The 23,654-nt window shown below is 45.2% G+C and overlaps 1 protein-coding gene across 2 annotated transcripts; it reads left to right on the top strand.

Moving 5' to 3' along the window:
• The first annotated feature begins 824 nt into the window (after positions 1–824).
• LOC143209417 (uncharacterized) lies at positions 825–23,644 on the top strand. 2 transcript variants are annotated; one of them, XM_076425031.1, is made up of 2 exons: positions 825–1,468; positions 1,615–23,644. In XM_076425031.1, exons 1-2 carry the CDS (start codon positions 1,301–1,303, stop codon positions 1,864–1,866), a joined length of 420 nt encoding a protein of 139 aa, XP_076281146.1. In that variant the 5' UTR covers positions 825–1,300; the 3' UTR covers positions 1,867–23,644. The 2 variants fall into 2 exon arrangements, with proteins under 2 accessions (XP_076281146.1, XP_076281147.1); XM_076425032.1 differs by having other exon boundaries at positions 1,610–23,644.
• Positions 23,645–23,654: the final 10 nt, after the last annotated feature.

Here is a 23,654-nt window from a genome sequence, read left to right as displayed (position 1 = left end):
CGCGTCCGAAGGCGCGCCTCCGAACAGAGATCAGAAAATCACCGCAACCGCCGCGCGGCTATATTCCTCCCGAGAGCGTTTGCCCCTTCCTCTTTCTTCCAGATTCACTTCTCTATTCTTATAACACACCGTGCGATCTCCAGCGAACGCTCCGAAAAAAAATCGATTTTCCGGCGGGGATATGAAACTTCTGACGAGCCTGTATATCCTCGAGTCCGTCGATCTCCGCGTGTCACTTCCGAAACGGTCTCGTCGGAGAGGGATCTTACTCGTTCGAAAAAGAAACTGCACGCGGCCCAGCACTCTGCTCTTTCCTCTCTGGTTCCCTCTCCCTCCACCACACGCTCCCGTTTCTTCCTCTCCCTCTCGTTTTACTCGGCCGCGTTCTACCTGTCAGCGGCTTGATAGCCGTTGTTGCAGCGTTGCCGGCTCGGCTCTGGCACCGGGCTTTTCTCTCCTGCGAAATCCCGTTTGAATTTTCCGCCAAGGAATCTCTTACTCGGTTCTGCGGCACCAAAAGGAAAAGCCAACGAAGCCGGTCCCCCCGTGCTTTCGCTGGCCGGGGGGTGGGCTGTCTTGTGCACGCGTGTGCCCTCGCGGAATACCTGGCCGCCAGAGAGTTCGAGGCCGAACAAAGTAACCCGCGGAATTCCAGGTGTGTAGAGCGTCCGCAGGGTCGCTGCGATCTTCGGCGAGGATCTACGGAGGAACCTTGATCATCGGATACGGGGGTATCGATTCTCACTGGCGGTTTCGCGACATCGCCCCCTGCCGGCTGCGTGTGTGTCTTTCTCCTCTCTTTCTCCGATGCGGCGCAACGGCGAACAGAAGCAGGCGGACGACTTTTTAAAAATGCCACGCACCGACCAATCACGAACACGCGCTGGAGAGACGGAGGTAGAATAAAGGACAGAGAGAGAGAAGGAGAGAGCGAGAGAGGGAGGGAGGGTAAGCAAGAGGGGCCCCGCTTGTACACGATCTACGTGCACCGCAGGTATATAGGTGGACAACGCGCTGCCAGCTATCCAGGGGGGAAGAGCGAAACTCGCTCTGTCTTGCTTACTCGTTGGTCTCGCGCTTGCACACACACACTGTCTCACTCGCGCACACACACGGAGGTATACACGCGATCTCCTAAGCCGAGCGACGTTGATCTTTCAACGGGTCCGCAGCGCGGGGACGGGATCCATGGATCGACGACCGCGACGCACCGGTTTCCACGCACGCCACTCAACTGCGCCGCGCGCGAGAGAGAGAAAGAGAGACAGCTAAGAAGAGTAGCCGTGTGAGGACAAGCTCTATGGCAGTGCACAGTGCAGGCGGCGGTGACGGTTGTAGGCGTCCCGGTCTACGAATCGCACAAACGAACAGACGAAACGACGACGACGACGACGACTCGTTTCTCGTGGAATGTCCGGGCACGGGTTCCGTGGCCAGCCCCAGCCGTCCGTCCGTCCGTACGGCAAAGGTAAGTTGAACTGAGCAGCAGCGCGCCTACGGTGAACGAGATTAAAGTTCCGTGCCGGCGGAACCACGGCACCGGCCAATCAGCGGCCGGTTTTGCGCGACTCGGCCAATCGACAAGCTCGCTCACCTGGCGAACGGTTAGCCCAGGTGCAGCCGCCAAGGCGCCATTGCCTGGCGTTGGCACGTTACCTGCTCGACTCGTCTGTCCCGGGAGGGGGAACCCCTGCACACACCGAATACCCAGAGGAGGGGGCACCGACTCACGCGAGACAGAGAAACCATCGGTTTACCAGCAGGAGGGAACAGGACGACAGAGGGAGACACTACGCTGACAGGAAAGAGAGGGAGAGCAAAGAGAAAGAGAGACAGATGAATTACGGTAAGCCTTTCGGGCCGTAAGCACAACGCCGCCGACGCCGACGCCGACGCCGCATGCTATGCGGCGACTTCGTTTTCACGAACGTTCTTTCGCGATCCACTTTCGCGGCGAACGTTCCACCGATTCCCTACCGCGATTACCAGGAGTTTCTTTCCATGTGGAAGATGCATCCTGAAGATTCAACAAGCGCCGCATTGTTCCTCGATCGCCGCGTTTACCTCGCTGAACCGTGCATGCAACCGTGCGACCCGACGCGCACCGATCCCCAAGGTTTCGGCGCAATCGCGACAAGCTACGGCTAGCTCTGCGACGAACACGTCCTGTGCTCGGACTTTCGAATTCATCCTCCAGGAGGACTCGATTAGTCATTAGAGTTTCTCAGGTGCTATGCATCCGGCAGTGATCGCCGCGATCGATTCAATCGAGAGTATGAAATATTGCGTGTCAGGTGGGATTTTTGCTACTGGGTACGTGGGCTTGCGTATAATATAAATCTTCCTGAAATTTCTAGCGTAAAAACGTCACAGACCGATGCACTGGGACAACTTGAAAAAATACGCTTTTCCAAACATTTTCCTCGACGTTCATTTTACATTTTACAGTTGAGGGGCTTCGTCATCCATACTAATAGCTACATCCCATAACTGTTCGGATAATGAAATAATTAGTCTAATCAACTATATGTAGTAACTGTAAAATAAATCGTTGAGGTTAATTCTGTGGTTGTAAGGAAGAACGTGCCGCATGTCGCGTACTTTCACTTTCGAGCAATAGCCGTTTATAGTTTTGATTACTATGTAATTCTTTGACATAGGACATTGGTTAAATTGCATTATTTTCTGAGCCTTTCGAATTTGTTTTCACGACTATTTTTAAAGCTCAACAAGCCTCTAGCTCATCAGGAAGTTAGTATAAAATCAATTGGAAAATTTGCCACCGAACAAACAGACAAACAGACAAACAAACAAGAAAGCGAGCTAATAAAAACGTGGTAATTAATGCATAAACTGAAATTTTTTACAAATTGTGACATGCGGTGTTTTTCCTGGCAACTACAGAATTTATCTCGTGTCTTGATCACTAGGGAAGCAGTCTGTCCTCAGGTAAGAAACCTCTGCCACTGTATTCTCCGTGACGGTACAGGGGGTCGATTCTTACCGTTAACTTTGTTCGGCCACCGACGCGACGCTACGGGCATTAACGATTATTTTCGCAGTAAAGAGGATTATCCTCGGTCTAACCTAGCCAGCGCGAGAAACAACAAATGTTTATGCTCGCGCGGGGCATAATGGACGGGGCGCAATAATTGTGATCATAAACGGGGAAGGTATTTCCGACTTGGACCTGTCCCATGGGCGTTCTTCTCGATGCCGATCACACGGGGTCCCGTCGTCCCGTACGCGTCGCTGGACCGGCCCACCGATCGGTATCTCGAAATTAAATATGACTCGTGTTTAGAGTACCACGGTGCTCCGAATCGGACACTTATACGTTTCCGAGGCGCGTCGACCGAAAACGAGATCGAGGGGAAGCGGACGAGAGTAGAGGACCTCGCGGAGGAGAAAGAGGGAGACAGGAGAATCGTGGACGAAAAGGGGGAGCCCGTGTAGAGCAATCGGAACACCCACCTCGACTCGATGCCTACGTTCCAGACGATCGAAAAAAAATCCATGGCGACCGTCCCTCGAGAAAATAGAGTAATTTAGATAACAGCCGGCTATCCCCTCCCTCGAACGATGCGCTAGGTGCCCTACATCACCGGCGGGGTTCCTGCGGACGTCAACGTGTCTCCGGGGGCATGGTACACCGCTACTCTACGATTCGGTTCGTTTGGAACGCCGCGTTCCACGGAGGATGCTATTTAAAATCCTTAAAACTGTTCCGACCACTCCAAATGTTTCCTTAATTGCATGGTGCTTAGAATACTGTGCAACAAAAAATTTGACCTTAAAAGTCAAGGTCGGTTTTTTACCAAATCGACTATTTTGCGGCAACTTTACACATCTTTATCGATCGGAAGATGAAGAATCCGCCTATGGCAGCCAAGACCAAACATTTGTTCACACCGTGTACGTACCCATTTTTGTCGTAGATGGATACAAATTTATCTGTTTCATGAAACAGATATGTAACATTTTTTTGGACCAATATCACCGTTCAGGCTGCAGAAAAATTGCAACGTACGACCCATCTAGAAATAAAATGGTACATATTCGGTTCGAAGTAATCACCGCGAGTCTAGCTCGATATTATAAGGGGTTAATGGAGCAAGGGGGAGATAAACTGCCGGCGAACATAACAGGTGGGAGAGCAATATGGTCTCTCACCGGTGCGGTGGTTGAATGGAGGCCGGTACTACCCCGCTCGCGGCGAACGTAGTATTTGCTCATTCATCGGTTCCTATTTTATTGTGGCGCCTCAGGTTTTTAGTTCGCGGGCTGCCCGCCACGTGGATTAGGGACATCGAAGATTTGTGAGAACGGTAGATACTCGATAGCCGGATGGCTTTCCCTTTTCGTTCTACGTATCGCGTTCGAGCAGCCTCTCCTAGACGTATACTGTTTCGACGACGCAGTATCGCGACACGTTTCATAGACAGACAGACATCCAGACCGACACATGCCCGACGAATTGGAGCGTGTAATCAAATACCCGTAGAACTAGGGTTTCCGCTTGCTACGGCCTTCCTCTCCACCCCCTCCCCCCCTGTAACGACGCGATTTTATCACGTGCAGACGTCTTTGAGTCGTCTGCTCACGGAAAATTACATCCGCTGCTTTGTAACGTCGCTACATGTACAATCAGTTTGTTTCTGGACGCGAGAGAGTGTTCGTTTTCCCCCGTTAACTTCGCAATTATATCCTTTCGAGACATTAAGAGTTAATCGAAAATAGCATTCAGTGCTTCGTAGCATTGCACGGAATTTCTAAAATCTGTCTCTGAATGTGAGAGAACATTTGTCCCTTTTCCCCCTTTAAAACGTCGTTATTTTACTGCCATCAAGCGTCTTCGAGTTGCCTATTAATAGGAAATTGTGTATACTGTATACTGTTTCACACAGTGTCCATGAAATCAATCGTGTGACGTTACGAGAGAAAACAATTTTTCTGTCAATCTCTTAAGTAAAAATTAGGATTAACGAGATGGGAGAATGTTAAATTAAGGAAATATTTGGAATTAAATGGGAAACGCGTGAACAGAGTCGCCAGATCAGGGGAAGTGACTCGAATCTAGGGGAAAAAGTTACATAGGAAGGTAGAGTGGGGAGACAAGTCTTAATCTGGCGACTCTGAACGTGAACAGTGCCGACAAAATAGATAATATTTTGAAAAAACGTGATGCTAAGTTCTCTAAATAAACAAAGATAATTTCCTCGCAGAAACAGCCGGATTACTTCCGATTAAAAAATGATATGTAGGTGCGCGAACTCGATTCTGGCCAAAGTAATTGGGGAGCGATATCCGAGTCGATCGAACACCGAAACGCGATGGAACAGGGTTGATCGGGGCTGCAATTGCACGTGAAGGGTGCTTTGTAGCGATGGTGGAACGCACTCTCGCGGATCCGCGTTTCATAATTATTCCGAGGTAAGCAATCGTGTCGGTGAATTCTCTTTCATCCCCCTGGTGGCCGGATCGGAACGCAATTCCACGGCGAAAACCGCGAAGCCGTACATCGGCTATCCATTCGGCAGAGAGGGAATCGTAACTCGAGACGGGCAGCTCGTCGAATTAATCGGCTTTCGAAAACTTGCGCGGCACGATGCAGCGATGAATGCAGCGCGGCGGATGCAGTCTTACGAGTTCTCGATCGCTCGCCACGCGACCGAACGCAATTTGCGGGTGCACGTGTGCGTCGACTGTCGTAAATTACTTCGACAACTCCCGCGCGCGCGTGTGCACCGTCGCCGTCTACGAGATTCCACCGGTATAAAAATATCTGCGTTTTTCCGCGCTGTCCCACAGTGATTCGGGCGGCCGATCTAGCAGTTCATTTGGTAGAAAAATGATTTGTCTCATATTCGTGAAATTTAATAAAAATTATAATTAGAACTTTAAATCTCGTTAAAATAATCTCTGCAACGTTTGAAATGTATTTAAATATTCCAGGGTTCGTACGTTCGGAGAATTTTCTACGGAGAGAGGAAAAGTTTCGTTCCTCTATAAACGAGTAGATTGAGTGTTTAATCTGTTACGTAGTTATCAAAGTTTTTAATCAGTTTCTTCCCAGTGTACGCGTACTTTTTTCCATTGTCCTCGAACAATGGAGATGCGTGGCTTTTTAAGCATTCAAAAGATTAAGAATCTTTCCGTGAGACTACTACATCGTAATCAACCGGTAACAAAAGGTACCTGGCATCGCTAAGTTTCAATTATTTTCTCGAGATGAACGGGTCAAGTCGATTTTATTCTACACAACATCTAACAATTGTTGTTTCTGCGATAATAGACAGAGTGTGCTAAGAGGATTGAAAAAGTAATTAACACCACAACAAAAACAGAAGAGGGGACGCAAATATTCTTGTTGCGAAAGCAGCATCGTCGTCTTATATCGAAAGACAACTGAATAGTTATCGCAGTTGGCTGCAATAAATTAAAGAAGATGGTCTACTAAAAATTTTCAGTAAAAGATTTGTATACACGCAAGCGGCGTTTTGACGGAACGGTTTTCCAGGGTGCAGTTGGAAACAATTACGGATCAGCCAGCGTTTATTATTATTTCACGGTACTAAGGGCGCAGCAGAAGGGGCTCAGGGAAAGGGAAAGGGTGGCACGCAGGGAGATAGAAGTGTTTGCCAACGGGCGAAGGAAAGGCGCGGAAGAGCAAGGGGCTCGGCCGCGGCATTCAACGAACTGCTATTCTACGAGCTGGTTTGCATAAAATGCATTGTAATCCCGGCGCACAATGCCGAAGGCTCAAGTTTTACCTGCCGGCGTAATTAATGCCGGGCCCTCCGGACTGGCTGGGCTCGCGCGGACCAGCTCGATGATAATTCACGAAATGGAGGCGGCCGCGTCCCGCAAAGACTCTGTCTGTCTATTTGTCTCTCACTCTCTCGCTCTCTCGCTCTTTCTGTGTGTATGTCCTTTGTGCGATACACTTGAGCTGCCAGCTGCGAGAGCGCAATCGGAACTTTGTGTCAAACAGACTTGTTTTCGATGCTTCGACGACCATTAATTTCACCTGCGCCAACGCCAAGAATGCTGCTACCGGGAGCACGATATTATTCATCATAGAAACAAATAGTTCTCGGAACGTATCGTGACTAATTCGTAGGATATTGTACGATGTCGTGCAGTGGATGCTAGTTTCTATTGGCTGGAGTCGCCTCGAAATCGCGGGCCTATTTCGTTCGGGCAGAGCGCACAACGGAAGCCGATGGGACTCCGGTCGACTGTAAACGGCAAATGAGCTTCTAAGAAAGGTATTAGTTTAAGTTTAATAGGCGAGGACCTTGGCCACGGGGTTTGGCCCTCGGGTTTGTCTTCCATAAATCAGTAGTGATTTAACGGTTTACAGGCGATTAGTGCGACCCGACGCGACGTTTCTCTACACTCTACGTTCTCGGCGAATAATATTGTCCGTGTTCGAACGCCAAAATGAAAACCAACAGACCAATGTCTCTCGAGATCAACTCGCCGGCGTTGATTTAACACTTGGCCATTATTTCGCCAGATTTTAATTCTTCGGAGTGCCGTTCCAGTCAATGCGATAACCGAATAACGCGCGCCGTATTTTTCGAAATCGCTGGTTTACGCGTTCCGATTCATTTAACGACATTTCTATCTAATTGACCGATTTGCAGACAGAGAAGAATGGAAAGATAAAAGGACGATACAGCAGATGAAATTGCAAAGTTTGCGGCCAAGTAAATTTTTCACTATGCAGTTGAAGGCGGGTATCCGTCAGAATTTCGCCGATTTCGAGAACAGAAGAGACGAGCGAAGGATCCAACGGTGCAACGTATAAACCCTGTTTATTATATCGGTAAAAATTCCTTCGGCTTGCAGAATATAAAGTAAAGATTCTACCTAGTTGGGGAAAGTTTAGTGCGCCCTGTGTACGAAGCATTTCTTTCAGGGAGTAGCGAAGGTAATAAATGGTAAATCAAATACTGCAGCGAGGTACTAATTCAACACTTACCTGGACGAATGGGACAGATTGTTAGACCGGGTAAATTGCACCGAGACGACAGTCCCCTGAAAGCAGCTGTCCCGTTTTCGGCGACGTTTATGGTCGCGACCGTTTGGCCCGGTAGACAATGTGTCTGCGAGACAGGGCGCGGCCTAAATAATAGCGTAACACGTACGCAGCCAGGAATGAGTGACACGTAATTATTACAACAATCGCGCGTAACCCGATACCGTTCTCAAGACGATTGGCGCCGAGTATACGCCTACCACCTCCCTCCTCTTCCTCTCTCATGCCGATTCGGAGAGCTCTGAACAAGCACAAGCCTCCCAGCAGAGTCAACGACTTCGATGCCAGACGAGATATCGACGCTTTCAAAATCGACTATCTCTTAGTCTCGGCGATAAGTCCGTAGAGGAGACCCTTCTAGTTTCTATTTCGAAATTCTCCAGAGATTTATATTGTTACGGATTTCTACGCAAAATCACTACTCTCGTCAATTGCTAGAAATATGCCACGTAGGTGGTTCTTTTTGCAATTCTTTAAAAGAGAATACCTTCGTTGAAAGTCTAGCCATTACGAGCTGAATCATTTCTGTAACATTCTCACGCCTGGTAGATTGTAAAAAATTCGAGTTACTCAATAGATTACAGTAAAAATTGATTAAGTTGGGTAAGAAAATTGCGAGGCGGTAATGGAAAGTTATATAAGACCAGAAAAATTTGATGCGAGTTGCCAAACAGCTCGGAAAACTTGATGGATCAGATCGGTGTGTGAATCATTGATTAGGCAAGTGCATGCAAAAGTAGCATGCACATTCTCGTGAAGAATCGGACATATTGCTGGAGGTAATATTATGCGGCTGTGTGCACCCACACTGGCACACACGTTTAAGCGAATACAGGAGCATGTCGCCGCAGGGGATCTACAGTTCCAGAGCAGAATCGATCGATCGCCGTGGGCGACTCGAAAGCAGTTATCCCTTCCATATTGTTGCTGACTTGAGACAGGGCAGTCGTCTTTTTAATCCAGTTGGTTCAAGCACCAGTTTCAGCTCTTTTTCAGTACCTGTGAACGTCCGATGGCAGCGAGTTGCGTGTAACAGCTGTGCACCGTTCATTTTGTTGCACCTGTTTGCTCTAAAGCTGAGATAATACACGGATGCACGGTATTGGGGGTGGTCTGCTCGAGCTTTTCCTGGCTTTGCATAATTTCGCGAAATTATTTCGCTTAAGAAAATCTCTTGAACGCTACAACGATAGTCAATCAGAAGCCAAGGCAAACACGGCATCGTGTGCATCCATGAGAGGATTGTTGCTGCTGCGAGGTCTATTATTATTGTTGTTGCAATCCGTTTTATTTTCGGGATCTAGCCTCGGACGAATTGCATTAACTCTTAAGTGGTCAGTGGTTTACAATGCATTTTAATGTCTTTTTGCAGATAGGAAAGTATTGACATCTGATTTACACGGTTAATTTCATAAATAATTACATGACATTTATGCAAACGTTTCTCCGGCTTCATATTGTTTCTATTTCTATGACGCTGGATGAATTTTCCCCACAGTATACATTATTATAATATTATTATTATGTATGCAATTTCTGGCACAGTTTCAATTAATGTTAACGCAACACTGTTTCAAATACTGTGTGCTCCGATAAATTATTTTACGCATACAGAAATACATGTGTGTTAATAGCTCTACGAATGTATTAATGTTTGTTATGTAATTACTATAGTTGACATAATGAAGGCTGTTGTGGCTATCTTGTTCCCCCGTCATTTTAATTCACAAGGCTAATGGTGTATTTGCTTACTGTTTCATGTCACCATTTTCTGTCCATTATTTATGCAGACTCAAATTAAATAAAAATCAATTTACACTCCGTTAATAATATTAGTATATTTCAGCGTATTTTTCTTTTTCAATATTTAGAATAAAAATATTAAAAGCCGCACTCTAATTATCATTAGGCACTACGTGGCACCACGATTTCACCGGTTTCTAAACGGCTTTTAATTTTAATTGCAGTGCTCGTTACCTTGCTAGCTACTGAACACTAAAACCGAGTACAGTTTGCATTTCTCTATAAAAATAATTAGACTGAATACTTCTCACCGTGTCTAGTCGAAAACATCTCGACTCAATAATTATAGAATAACAAAACCTAATTATGACAAACTGAACACTAGAAATACCGAGTCCGTTAGAATGATTTCGGATATTTTCTTTTACAATTCGTGAAGTCACCACAAAAATCCTGTGAAATCTGACTAAATTCAATCGTGTTACTATTGTGAAAGGAATATGCATCATCTTGTTTAGGGTTATTATAGTATTAATAAACTCCTGGTGAGACTACCTACACTCCTAGAAACCATAACCGTCTGAGAGCTCCGAGGAAAAAATCACGGAAACCGCTGTGAAATCGCATAAACTTTACAGCGCCACTGACATCCTGGTGACCCAGATGCGGGGCACAGAGGACATCATGACTATTACATCGTCTTTATTGCGCTATTGCCGGCATTACAAACACAGTGACATTACAGACACATCGCGTGTACGCATTGTTGCGCAAGGGCAAACGGCGCAGTCAGCCAGGGGCTGTTTGAAAACCTGACCCAGGTTCGCTTGCTCTTCGTTACACCGTTTCCACAGAGATTTCGAAATCGCGTTTGGCCGCGTGCGCGCATACTCGCACTCATGCTCGTGCTCGTTTGCCCCGAATACACTGGCAACATTCGGACACGCGGAATGGCGGATCCAGTTAGCGTTCCGAACTAATTCGGTCTCTCGCGCGAGTTTATTCGCCCCCGAGCTTGCCGCCGTTCAACCCCGCTTGCACACTTGTTTGGGAATCGCTTTTCATTAGCGCCAACGATTCTGCCGATGCGACAAAGCCTGCAATATAATACAACAGGACGTGTGTCAATGCACTTGCACCCTGTAACTGTAACGCAATCGCAATGAGACGCGTTGGCGACCACCCAGTGAATCTTGAGGTTGAAGAGACGTATGTTAAAGTTGTTTGGAATATAAAATCATTGAGGAGTGATAAATGGATGTTCTAATAAGTATATTTTTATAAGTACGCAACAGTGTTTACCAACCAAATTAATGGCTTGTTCGTCTAGCTAGCGGTAACTGAAGGATTAAATATCGTGGCATTGAGAAACAGTCGTCATATTTAGTTACAATGAACTGTTTTGCTATGACCATGAGCCTATAAATAACGCTGATATAGTTTTTTCCGGCTTTTCGGGCAAATGCCCCACTGTGCGCCGCATCCGCAGGTGAACAGCTCGAATTCTAGGACAGCGTTTCTGTCCTAATATTTCCCTGCCCTTTCCCCCAGATAAAATCTCGTCTGCATATAAACTGTTTAATAAAGAGCTGGTGTCCAGGCGCCAGGCGAGTTCCACCTACACGGTGTTGCGTGAAATTGAAACAGGCTCCGTCGTTCCGTGGGAGGCTTCTTTCAGGAATAGCACAGTCAGTGTTCCGAAGGATTTCAAAAAATTCAAAACACGCGGTGTCGACGGTCGCGTGTGTCTCTCCAGCTCGTAATTCGCCCCTCGCGGGCTGCTAGTCGTGCTCGTAAAAGGGAGAGTGGCTTTCTTTTAACGGGATACCCGTTATATGGCTTCCAGATGCCTCCCTAACAATATAAGCGAGGCTCTCGCGAACACGGTGAAAAGCCGGCGTTAAACGACGACGAAGGGATAGAGAGATAGAGACAATGTGAGAGAGGGAGACGCTCTCCTTTTCGCTCTCTCGTTACGACAACGTTACCGTGTCTCGCTCGCCCGCAAACATTCTCTTTATCGCGTAATGCGAGCTGCACGCTGCATGCAAAACGCAGCTGTTTATAACCCGCGTTATCGCGAGATACAATTAAAATGCAGGGTTTCCGAGCCGGAACAGACTCCACGGAAAAGAGTGCATCTACTTACCGAGCTAGGTCTTCTTCATCTCCTACACAATGTAGATTGTCGACTAGGGCACCTCTCATTTTCGACTTTTGAATTTATTTTACAGCATCCTCCAAGGTTGTTCCGAATAATTGAAAAAGACTCTGTGCAAAGTTTGAGCTCGTTCGGATAACGGGAGAACGTGCCCCAAGGCCCGTAAACATTAAAATAATTAATTTAATGCTCATAAAATCGTTTTTCTCGAATATCTTCTAACCACATTGTGAACAGTGGTCCGGTAGACAGTGTCGCGTCTCGTTAGCGCACTATATTAATTAGGAAAAAAGTCTCGCAATCAATTTCACCGAGAGATTTGAAAGTTCCCTCCTCGGGAAGGGACGCAAGCGACCATAACCGCGGGAACACTGGTCGCTGCCAGAACTTCGCCCATTACTTTTCCACTCCGGAGTTTCCCCAGACTCGATGATCGCGCGATATCGGTCTCATAAATCTCGAACAGGTGCCACCTGCGAAACAGTAATCGCGCCCATGCTCTGCGTCTCTCGATTAATTCGATCGAGAGGGGCGTGACAAATTCCGCTCGTAAACAAGCGACGAATCCTAAAGTTCTGGAAAATATTCAGCTTGAAACTTGTTAGCCACCTTCTCGCCGGGAGGGTGAAAACTGGCTTCTAAATTATAGGGCTGTTTTTTTTTTTAATGCACGAGGAACGCGGTGTTTATTTATTGTATATGACATTGATTGCCACAATTAAAATTTCGTTCCTCATGAATGCGAACGGAACGGCGAGATTAAATATTTTCTTTAAAATCAATAGCCCCGTGGGTAAATAAAATGTGTTTTATTGTTCCCAACCTCGACTGCCGTTCTCACCCCTTTAATGCAAACAGTAGTCACTAAAAATATATATATATAGTGAGTATTCAAGAGCGTTCTATTTTATGAATAAGTAACAGTTGGACTGTTTGTCAATTAAATGGTCTTTTACTAGAGAACAAACGTTGGAAAATCGTAGGGGGAATATTCGGAGGGACTCTATGTATGTATATTACAAGATTGATTAGAAAATAATGGTATTGGAAATCGTTGAAGACGTTTGAGGGCGACTGCAGTGGACACTCGAGTATAGTTTTCTCGTGACGTCGTTAATCTCACTCAACCGGCGACAATGACAAATAGAGATCCCGTTTTGGCGACACCGAGTGCGTTTAGAAGACGTCAGGCGCCATTACTTCTGCCGTCGCGACTCACCCTTCCGGATATTATATAAAATATATATATATACTTTCTACAAAGTAGTCGAGAAATTAATAATACTCCAGCCTGGTTTTAGAGACCCCCTTGGCTTCCGACTTCGCTCGCGTCTCCACTTGCCACCGGTTTTATTATTTCTCATTTATTTGCCGCTTTCGATACACTTTTCTCTCTCTCTCTCTCTCTTTCTCTCTTCTTTTTACGATCGGCGAGATTGGAATCGCATCGACGGGGAAAATCTCTGACCTCAGTGCGGAGGCAGCAACGCGGAAACAAAGCGAGCAAAGAGAAGCGAGACATCGATTTTCCGCGTGCAAAACGACGGGACCAACGAATGGGACGAATACTGCTCGGAGACGCAAGAGCACGGGATCGTTTGATTCCGAAGGGGAATTAGCGTCGTTGCAGCTCCAATAAACTGCATTCTTCGTGCGGATACGACGCGAATTGCTCGAATATTAAATTCAACCGCGGCCTTTGAAACAATCGGGACAGAGAGAAGCGTGGGTGGTGATTCGAGTCGCCCTCCAATCGAAACGACTGTAATTTTCCCATTACTGTCCCGTGCCACGCAAACATTATGTTAAGAGATCCCAACGAACCGGGAAAAGTAGCGTAATATTCGGAAATTTTTCGTGACCGATATTACGATGAAATTTCCTGAAAGCTTCAATCCCTTGCGGTTTTCTTCGTCAAAGAAAACCCAGAATTCTTTTCACTTATCATCTAGTAAATCCGATCCGTCGCACAGTGTTCCGGTTGGCCGATCCAGCAGTTCATTTGGTAAAAAATAACTTGTCTCATATCGGTATTTAATGCAGCTACTTACATACTTTCGAAATGTTTAGCAATACCAAAAATGTGGATATTAATGAAATTTGATAAAAATTATAAAATTCAAACAAGCATCTGAAAATGAACATTTTGTGAATATGATTTTCGACCGAAGTTTGCTGACTTTGGAAACGATCTCGCGAGGAAACCAGGAAAAATTCCCGGGGCGGCAGGATGCAATCCCGAAAAAATTTCCATTCCGCGCGTCGCGGTGCCTGACCCGGCGAAACGGGAACGAGGAAAGAGAATGACGCGTGTAACTGCGCGTCCGGTACCGGCCGGGCCGATCTCCAATGGTTACCGATATCGACGGTCCTCGCTCTTTTTTTACCCTCCCCCTCCGGTCATCCCAGATATCATTCCGTCGATGCACTTTTATTCCGTTCTGTAATTCCAACGAGAAAACATTCGAGCGGCGTTCAAGCATCACCCGCCGATGATGATGGGAACGCGGCATCGATCGCCGTTCATTTTTGATACTTCCTCGATATTTCTATCGGGCCCCACGTTATCGCGATACCGAAAATACGCGAAATTTCGTAGTACCGCATAAATTGCCGAGCTAACTGTGCTCATTGCGAGCGGATCGCTGCCTTCACCGATCGAAAATTAATAATATAAAAATTTAAAAATTTCTTAAAATACATATTTACTTATTACAAAGTTTCGTGATCTGCATATTTTTCCAGTTTTTCGGTGGAAGCACTCCAAGAAATGTTCCCATCAAAAGTTGAACAGTATTTAAACAACTATACAAACTTTTGTGTTTCCCCAAAAAATAAAAATCATCTTGACTTCTTAAATGTTAGAATGAATTTTCTATTTCATAATGTTATAGCTGACGTTAAGACGAATTCAACGAGTTACTATATTATGATCCTGAGCCCATAAATAACGCTATAAGATAGTTTTTTCTGACTTTTCGGGCGAAATACTCGACTGTGCGTTGTTCGCGTTATCGCGTTGCTCGCGATAGGCTTCCGCGAGGTTCTGCGAACTTCCAGAAAAATATTCTAGAGTCTCTCTTCTGTCGCGGCCACGACGCGACGGTAAGTGCTTTTTAAACAGCAACGGGACGAGAAGTGCTTTCCTAGCCCGGAGGTCGGTTTCCACGCTTTGTGGAAACTATGCTAGGCGTGAATACTGCTGCTTCCGGGCCACTTGCGCCGCGCTCGTGAATTTACACGCGAGCGGCGCTGCAGAAAGATGCAGAAACATGCACGGAAAGATGCATACTCCTCTCGCAGATCTCACTTAGTCAGAGGAGACAGAACCGGGTCAGTGTCGCTTCCCGTTCACCTAATAATACGGTTTTCAGCGTTATGCCGTGTCCCATCGGAACGTTTCGTCGCGGCTGACCGCGCTTCATTGTTTGCCGGTAAGTCAACGGTGCACCGCAAATCACACTTGCAGCTTGTAGCACGTGTTGCACGGTGCATGGTATTCCGCTGATAGCCGATGCCCCCGATTCGGGAGACGATACTGATTTGCCATGGGCGTCTACGTGAGCTGACTCTCGGATCCCGCTCATCCGTGCTGGCTTTTCTTCTTGGGTCCCCAGGGAAAATATTTCGAACTGTTACTGGACTCTGGAACGACCATTTTAACCACTGCGAGGTGTGTTCAAGAAATAATGAGAATTTTCATTTTTCGGAAAAAATTTTACTTATTCGTCTGCATTGAAATTATTCAATACATTTCTCTATTCGAGCACGTATTATTATAAAAATTGTGAAAGATCTAAATAAATTCAGTCTGGTAATTTTTATAAAACAATATATATGTATATCCGACACATTATGTATCCGGTACGATTAGTGTTAAGAGATTTTCAGGCTCCCTTGTTTACGATCACTGCAACAGACTGTAGGGTGGACCTGTACGATTTCGTGGGCATTTTCGATTAATTGAAAAAATCTTTTGAACACGTAAACACTTAGCAATTACTATGAGTAAAATTCCGAAAATTCGTATGATGTTCCCGTTCCCCTAAGCACGTGGTTACTTTGCGTATTGGTTGATCCAACGGTCCACAATCGGCAATTAAAAATTTAAATGACGTCCAATTCCGCCTTCAGCGAGCCGCTCTTTCGGGGCAATTAAAACTACTTGCTAGAGTTCTCTCGCGCCTGGAAATACTGGCAAGAACGGATTCGTGCCGCGTCGGACAAAAACTGGCTGAACGCTGCGCGCGAAGCGCGTGCGGATTAAGAAATCCGTCTCGAATAGGGGAGTTTATTAAATTCCGCGAATGAAAAGCCTCGGCGGCTGTGGAGATTTCTTTCACGGTGGCTCGCCTCAAAGCCAGACCTCCTGAAAGCATTCTTGTGTGTCGGCCGAATGAAATTTGTGTACCACTCACCGGGGCCATTCTCGACGACCGCTTTCAGCTCGTCGACCGCGAAACAACCTCCGGGAAATTTCGTTGAAAACACCTTGTGTCCATGTCCCGTTCCGGTCCGACTAAGCCCGGGAATCGAAGCGACGTTTTATCGGTCGACTCGTTACGATCGCGACTCGCACAGCTCTCTGGAACACAATCGTTCGTTACACACCAGGGCTGGTCGTCTTCCTGGTTCGCAGGTTCCCAATCGTACACGGTTCAGCTTCAATCGAGCCAGATTGATTCGCTTTGAAGCAAGTGTGATTCTCGTCCGAGACGAAATAGAGCGCTCTGGAATTTGCATCCGCGTACTCCGTTTTCTCAAGCCAATTTGCAATCGGCTCGTATCGACGTTAACAGTATACGAGGACTCTATGGACGAGGAGTCTGTGACGGCGAAGTGGTTTTTTTTGAGAGGCGGTTGTTGAGACGGTCGGCGGATTTCTCATCTACATACACACGTTCGGTAGTTTCGAACTTGGAGTTCACTTCAGTTGAGCTTGGGAGGCTAGAGATTCTTTCGTGCGGCTCTAGACAGTTCGGTTCGGGAGCCAGAATCATTTGAAACAGTTGTATTATAGTATAGAATCTGTTTCAAGCATCTCCGTTTTCGTAAATGAGTTGTTCGAAATGCAAAAATGGTGTAATTAAACGAAGAAGTTTAATGAAACACAATAATATCGAAGGATATGATACGAAAATTATATTACAATTATTTTACTTAATGCAGTTAAACCCCTGATTTGTGGTGTTAACTCCTACAGTTAAATATCGACTTGCACTATTTTTGCATGACACGGCTCGAATGCATAAACAGTAAACAGTCTTGTCACAATTAGGACAGCTCTTCAATATCGCCGAGCTATCACGTTCGCAGCCAACAGGCCTCTGAAGGATTGCAGTTCGTTGCTCAATAACTCGCAACACGTCCCGGGACACCGTTTTCCTCGAATATTCCTGTGGGCTCTCCGACAATGTTCGCATTCCGTTTTCGGACGAGCGACAACGCCGCGTTTGCCGCCATTCATTTCTGTCGTCGTGGAAAGATGAATCTCTTTCGGGGTTGCGCAACAATCGTTGTCTTTCCTTACTTTAATTACACGTTGTTTGTGGGAAGGGTCCCAGACCGTTTCCGACCATTCTAGCCGGTGGAAGGAAGGTCTTCTCTTCTCCGACGACGACGACGACGACGGCTATGAGACATTCTCGCGATCCTCGGCGTACATCGTGGGTATTACAACGAACAGACAAATGCACCGTGTTTTTCCCCCCGAATAGAGGGGATCTTATCGCTAACTGAGAGTTTCATTGCGACTTTCCGGGCGATTTTCGGTCGACTAGCCGCGGGAGAACGATCGAATTTAGCCTTCCATTGTTCTGTAACAGAACGTCTGCCGCGTGCACGGCTCGGATAATTGGAGACGGTTTTATAATGGCTACATTTATTACGACACATTCTTCTATCCGACTACAATGACTTATTACAACGGCCCGTGGGACTGGCCGGAACTGCGAATGTTCGTAACGTTTGCCATTCGATGGACGTCGAGGCATTGCCTAATTCTTCAAGTTCTTAACTGAATGTAGACTGTAGAAGCTTTTGGAACGGGTTATCCGAACATTTGTCTTGCTGTTTATGGCAGAAACATTGGTTGAACTTTCACTGAGAGGGCGAAAAATTTTCACCTTTTCTGAACGTAATATTATACAGTTCGAAGGTGCAGATGGAAATTCCGTCCTGATTTTATTGGATTTTTGTAATTTGGCGAACGTGATAATTTTATATTGTGAAGAACATCTCTTTTGAATTTTCGTCCACCTGTTGCCGAACACTCCACACGAATGAGAAAAAGGTCCGGACTATATCTCGGAGTGAAATAACTCATTTCGGACAATGAGGGCCGTTGATAACGAGAGGTTGGTCATCCAAAAGTTCCCAGAGAATAACGGGGCGGCGCTGCAGAGCCTCTCAAAACCGTGTTCCAGAGAAAAACGGTATTCCACGGATGCGAGACTAGCATTATTGCGAACAGAACCGAAGTTCGAAGCACTCTTTTCGCGCGTCCGTGCAGGAGTTCGTTCGACGCACAGGTAAATAACCGGGAACCGTCCGTTGATTCGATTTATCTTCCCCCTTCTCCGTCAAATCCAATTAACGTCGAATTATCGGGCTTCCCTGGATAATCGACTGCTACCCGCAATCGAATTCGACGCGTTGCCCCGTCAAACGCTACTCGACTTCTACGACCGATCGTCTTGCGTCAGAGTGGGTGGGGGAATAAACAATCGTTGATTAACTCTTCGAGTGGCCAATCAGCCCTGTATAAACTTCGAACTCGTTCTTGGATAAACCTCGAGCTTGTCACACGGTCAACGTCCGTTGGTCGACCGAGTTCTTGCACTCTTAGACTTCTCTCCTGGGGCTAACCTTAATTAAATAGCTCTTGTTTGTTAATTCGTTCCTTTCATTGTTAATTCATTCCTTGTGGAAGAGGTGTTCAAGGCATGCGGGATGTCGAACAAGTCGTCCCATTAATTAGTTACTTCGACGTTCTTGGTGGGAGCAGTCTGATGAAGCCAAATTCTTAATGATTTAAGGAAGCTAATCTATTATCGTGAGCTTGCTAAAATGATTCAAGTCTGAAATGTTTAACGGGCTCGAATATCTTTTTGTACAAAGATCCGCGGTCTGTTTCTAACACGTGTGAATTTTGAAAATGATGTAGAATTATTTGGAACATCGAATCATCTGCTGTAATTTTACGTTTTTCTCTAAGTCGATTGTATCAGAAGGAGCAGTATCAAATTTCCTGGATTCAATTTGGGACGAAAGGCGTAAAAAACGCAGTTTTGTTCGGCCAGATATACCAACTCTTTCGGAAGAGATTTTTTCCCGACTACATATACCCGCGTGTCCCCGTTTTCCGTGTGCCGCCATGCACACGCGAGAAAAACACAGATAAGACCGGCGCGATAAGCATGGTCGCTGCAGAATGTTCTCGTCGGTGTCTCTGGCGAACGTCACGGTTCTTCGTACAGGTACAACGATAAACAGGCAACAGATCTCATTGCCTCGCTTTATGAGTCTTATCGCGAGCCCGACGATGGGAAGCCAGCTATATTCACTCGCATCTCTTTCACTCCCCCTTTCCGTCTGGAGGCCGCATTTACTTCGGATGAAATGCATTTTCACCGATGACGATTTTTCTTTTCGTACCGAGCTGCAGTCGTCCACGTGCAACTCTGTTTGTCGTAATACAAACAAATGTCGCCGAGCACTCCGCGAAATAAAACTAGCAAGGAGTCGTTACGCTCGTTACGCGTAACTCAATTTGCACGGGTCGCGATTAAATATTGTTCTTCTGTCCCGCCGCCGGGACTCGTTGATGGCGTTGGGACTCGATGTTTGCCCTGCACAAAATGCAGGGGGCTTCTATTTTGTTAGGCCTCTCGGAGGACGCGAGGGCGCGGACAAATATAAAACAGTTGTTACGAGTGGTGCATGCGAAATATTAATTGTCGACAGCCTACACATTCCTGATCGAGATAAAACAAATATCAACTCGATACGATTAATAGTCTCCGAGATAAAAATTCAGAAGTGTGGACTGCTTTGACAATGCTTGCAAGAAATTCGGCAAAAATGATAAAATTCGAATGTCTGTATTTCATAAAGAAATTGGAAATAAGCAAACTGATGAGATGAACCCCCTCTAATTTCGCGGGTTTTACAGCCTACCGGATTTAATCCTCAAGAAAATTCTCAACTTCCACAGGAAAAAGGCATGGACTAACTCGAAGACGTCTCCAGATTATTTATTATTATTCATTAAAATATTTCTCGGGTTCAGAGCGATCTGTAGACTCAACGTAGAATCAACTATCTTCTTTTGGATGGATTGCAGCGATTACTAAATGCACGGTGCAGGCGCTTATGGGACCATCGTTCTAGTTCAATAATTAATAACAGCATCGAGGACAGCCGGGTGCTCAGGAAAGAAAGGAAAATCGACGGCGAACGCTCTCGGTATAGGTCAGTTACACAATGAGACACCGGGCCGGTTTAAAATTAGTCGGGAACTATTTAAAAAGTGAACCCCGAGCGTGCCCGGGGGCCGTTGCCTGCGTCGTTGTATTGTGTGTATTTTGTTCGGCTCGATAAATTATTCCCAATACAATCACAAAAATTGTAAAAGCTTCATTTCGATCCGATAAGACAGTAAAATTATGCTGTGGTATCTGTGCGATCATATTTATTAACGCGGAATTAAAAAAGTTCTGTAGGGTGTTAGACACGAACGCAGATCGCAGGCATGGGTTGGGGTACTCGAGCATGGTGCTAATTTATAATGCACTTTAAAGTTTAAAGGTTAGAGAAGTTTAACGAAAATACTTAAAACCGAAATCAATAATTAAACCGTATCCATTTCTCTATTCAGATATAAATATTAAAGCGGACAAACAATCCGAGAATCACAATTGTTACGCATTGAATAGACAATATTTTTTATGACAGTACCAGATACATTTTTTAGAAAGTACAGAACGTAGGAAATCATATATTATCTTGGTTCGTAGGACATTTTTGAAAATGCCCTTAAAATTGTCAACAATAACCGTCAGTGGCGCACTCGGGGGGGGGGGGTGGCGCAGGGGGCCAAGGAAAAATGTTTACCTTTCACAATTAAAATCGCGGAATAGCCCTTGACAGATATGTTGGCTAAAAAAAAGGTCATCACGCAAAACCTAGGGCCGGGTTCAACTCGCCCCCCCCCTAAGATTGCGTCCTGGGTGCGCGCGCGTCACTGATAACCGTACATGATAATAAAAATTGTTGTTCAATTTTGTTATTACGTGAAAGGATCGTAGCGTATTTTCCATCAATCGGAATTGCGTTCATTGCGGAGCATTTGTTAGGGGAACGACAAAAGTTATGAATTTTTGTCGAGAAAAAAGGATTGGCTTGTGGTGGGACAATTAGCGTCGCTTCCGGTAGCAGGTCCCATAACAGTGTGTTGCCGTGCCCCAGGTAATAGCTTCCGGTTAGTTCGATTCGCGTGTGTACACGGCGAAAAATCGATTTTAATTAAAATGCAATTTATTAGAGTGGTCCATACAAGCTTCGGCGCTCGACACGCAATTATTTAAATTAGTGGTTCCAGTTATTTTTCGAATCAATATCGGCCGTGTACGCCTCGACCCCGTGATTTCGCGGTCGTCTCGCCTAGTAACGAGTTCTGGCAAATACTGATGATGAACACGTTTCTGCGTCAAACATTATGAATGGCCCGCTCTGCCACGTGATTTTGTTAATTTGACCAATCAAACTGTCCCGGTTGAACCTGTTCACCAAAATTTAGAAAATCGCGCGCTAATCATGAGAGTCTATCAATTTCTCCACTCAATTCTCTATTTCGAAAGGCATCATTAAATTGGAAAATAGCATGTAGAAAATTCTTGTTTATTCAAATAATCAATTAGTTCCGCAAATAACTCTGTAATCGCATCGTTATGATTTTCTTGTATTTCACCTTCGAAAAATATTGAAAAACGCCGCATTGCCTATGGAACGAGTTAATATAAATATGTAAAATTGCGCAGCACTGTCCAACGTAAAAGAGAATAATTAAAACGTTTGGCTTCGTTGGCTATTAAACTTTTATATCTTGAAGGTACTTTGAAAGTAGTAGCTTCATTAAAATTCTTCTGTGGACCAGATCCACGTAGATTTTTATCTTGAATTTAATTTAATTTAATGTAGAACTCACCGATGTGTTTACTCCGTAACGATGCTGAAATATATTTGCTGGTGGCTTTATTTAAACAATCTAAAAACATCCTAAACAGACATAGTATTCAAAGTTGAGAATTATATCAGAATTTAAATGAAAGGATTTATTGACAAATCTGAATAAAAGAATGTTAGGATTTTTAAATAAAAGAACATTAAGTGTAGAATTTTTCTCGCAGCTTCAGTAATTATAATTTGCTGTTTTGACAACTTCTACAAGTCTGAACATTTATATTATTGTATGCCCGTATTCATTTTGAATAAATAACCCGCTAAATAGAATCTTGTTTCATGTACACGAAGTGAATGCACGTTTACTAAATTCTGTTTAAAATTTTAATTACGAGGTTGATTCGATGTTGCTCAAGTGGTCTCTCGCATTGAATATATTCGCAAGTAGTATGGCCTTTGGTAGTAGAGGCCAGCACTGTACAAGCCCTGTAGATCTCGTCGGTGGCACAATACAGCCACCGACGAGATAAGCACAATCACCGACCAGATACTATTAAAGACTGCCAGCCTTATGGGAGTTCGTGTCACTCGAATATTTCGGTGTTCTCTTACGCCCTCTAAGATATATTCTGACTGGAGTGAGAAACAGAAGGCCATCGACATGATCTTGTCGGTGCAGAAGGCTACTGAGGAGATTCTCGTCGGTGAGAAGGCAAATCGTCACGGAACCATATTGATCATCATGAATTGTTACATTCTGTACCGAGCAGATATTTCAGACGATGTTGGTTTCAATATTAAAAGGAAAACTCAAGGACAAAGAATTCCTAGAAATATATTATTGAAGCATAATTTTTTAGGAAAATCAACAATTCCTATTTCAAATTTTATACGAGACACCTCAGTTTGTAATTTCAAAACATTTCATAAACGAGAATTATTACCTTTCACTTTTTTATACATAAATGTTCCAAGAATCGATCTGGACAGAAATATTTTGAAAAGACTTTACTTTTTTGAATAAATTAATGCGTGCGAATGTTCATGGTTTAAAAGTTATCCTATATTTCGAGTTTTATTGTCTATTTTTACGAAAAAATTAGATGGCAAGGTGGTCAAGGGAGTGCTCGTTAACATCATTAGTGTCTCTGTTCGTCATCCTACCCACGTCATCTCAATGCATTGCGTTGCCTGGTGGCAGGTAGTTGGCAGAGAGATGGTGTTACGTTTGAACACTTCTCACTGTCCATTCCTCTTGGTGAGGACACGTCGGGTATCGGCTCTGACCGGAGCTGCACTGCAAGCATTGTACGCGCCGCGTCACCTTCGAACCAGAGCCTTCTGCTCTGGTTCGCTCTTGTTTCTCACTTTGAAAGAATCAGAGCCTTCTGCCTGATTTGCCTTTAATCCCCCGTGGATCGGAGACTTCTTCTCCGATTTCCACCTTTTGCTCCGCGATAATTGCTCGACTTGCGTGCGTAATTTAGTATAAGTCCATCATTGTAAGGAAGGGAGCCAGAA

This window comes from Lasioglossum baleicum, chromosome 6 (assembly GCF_051020765.1).
Source record: "Lasioglossum baleicum chromosome 6, iyLasBale1, whole genome shotgun sequence".
NCBI lineage: Eukaryota > Metazoa > Arthropoda > Insecta > Hymenoptera > Halictidae > Lasioglossum > Lasioglossum baleicum.
This window is presented reverse-complemented; position numbering and strand designations above follow the sequence as displayed.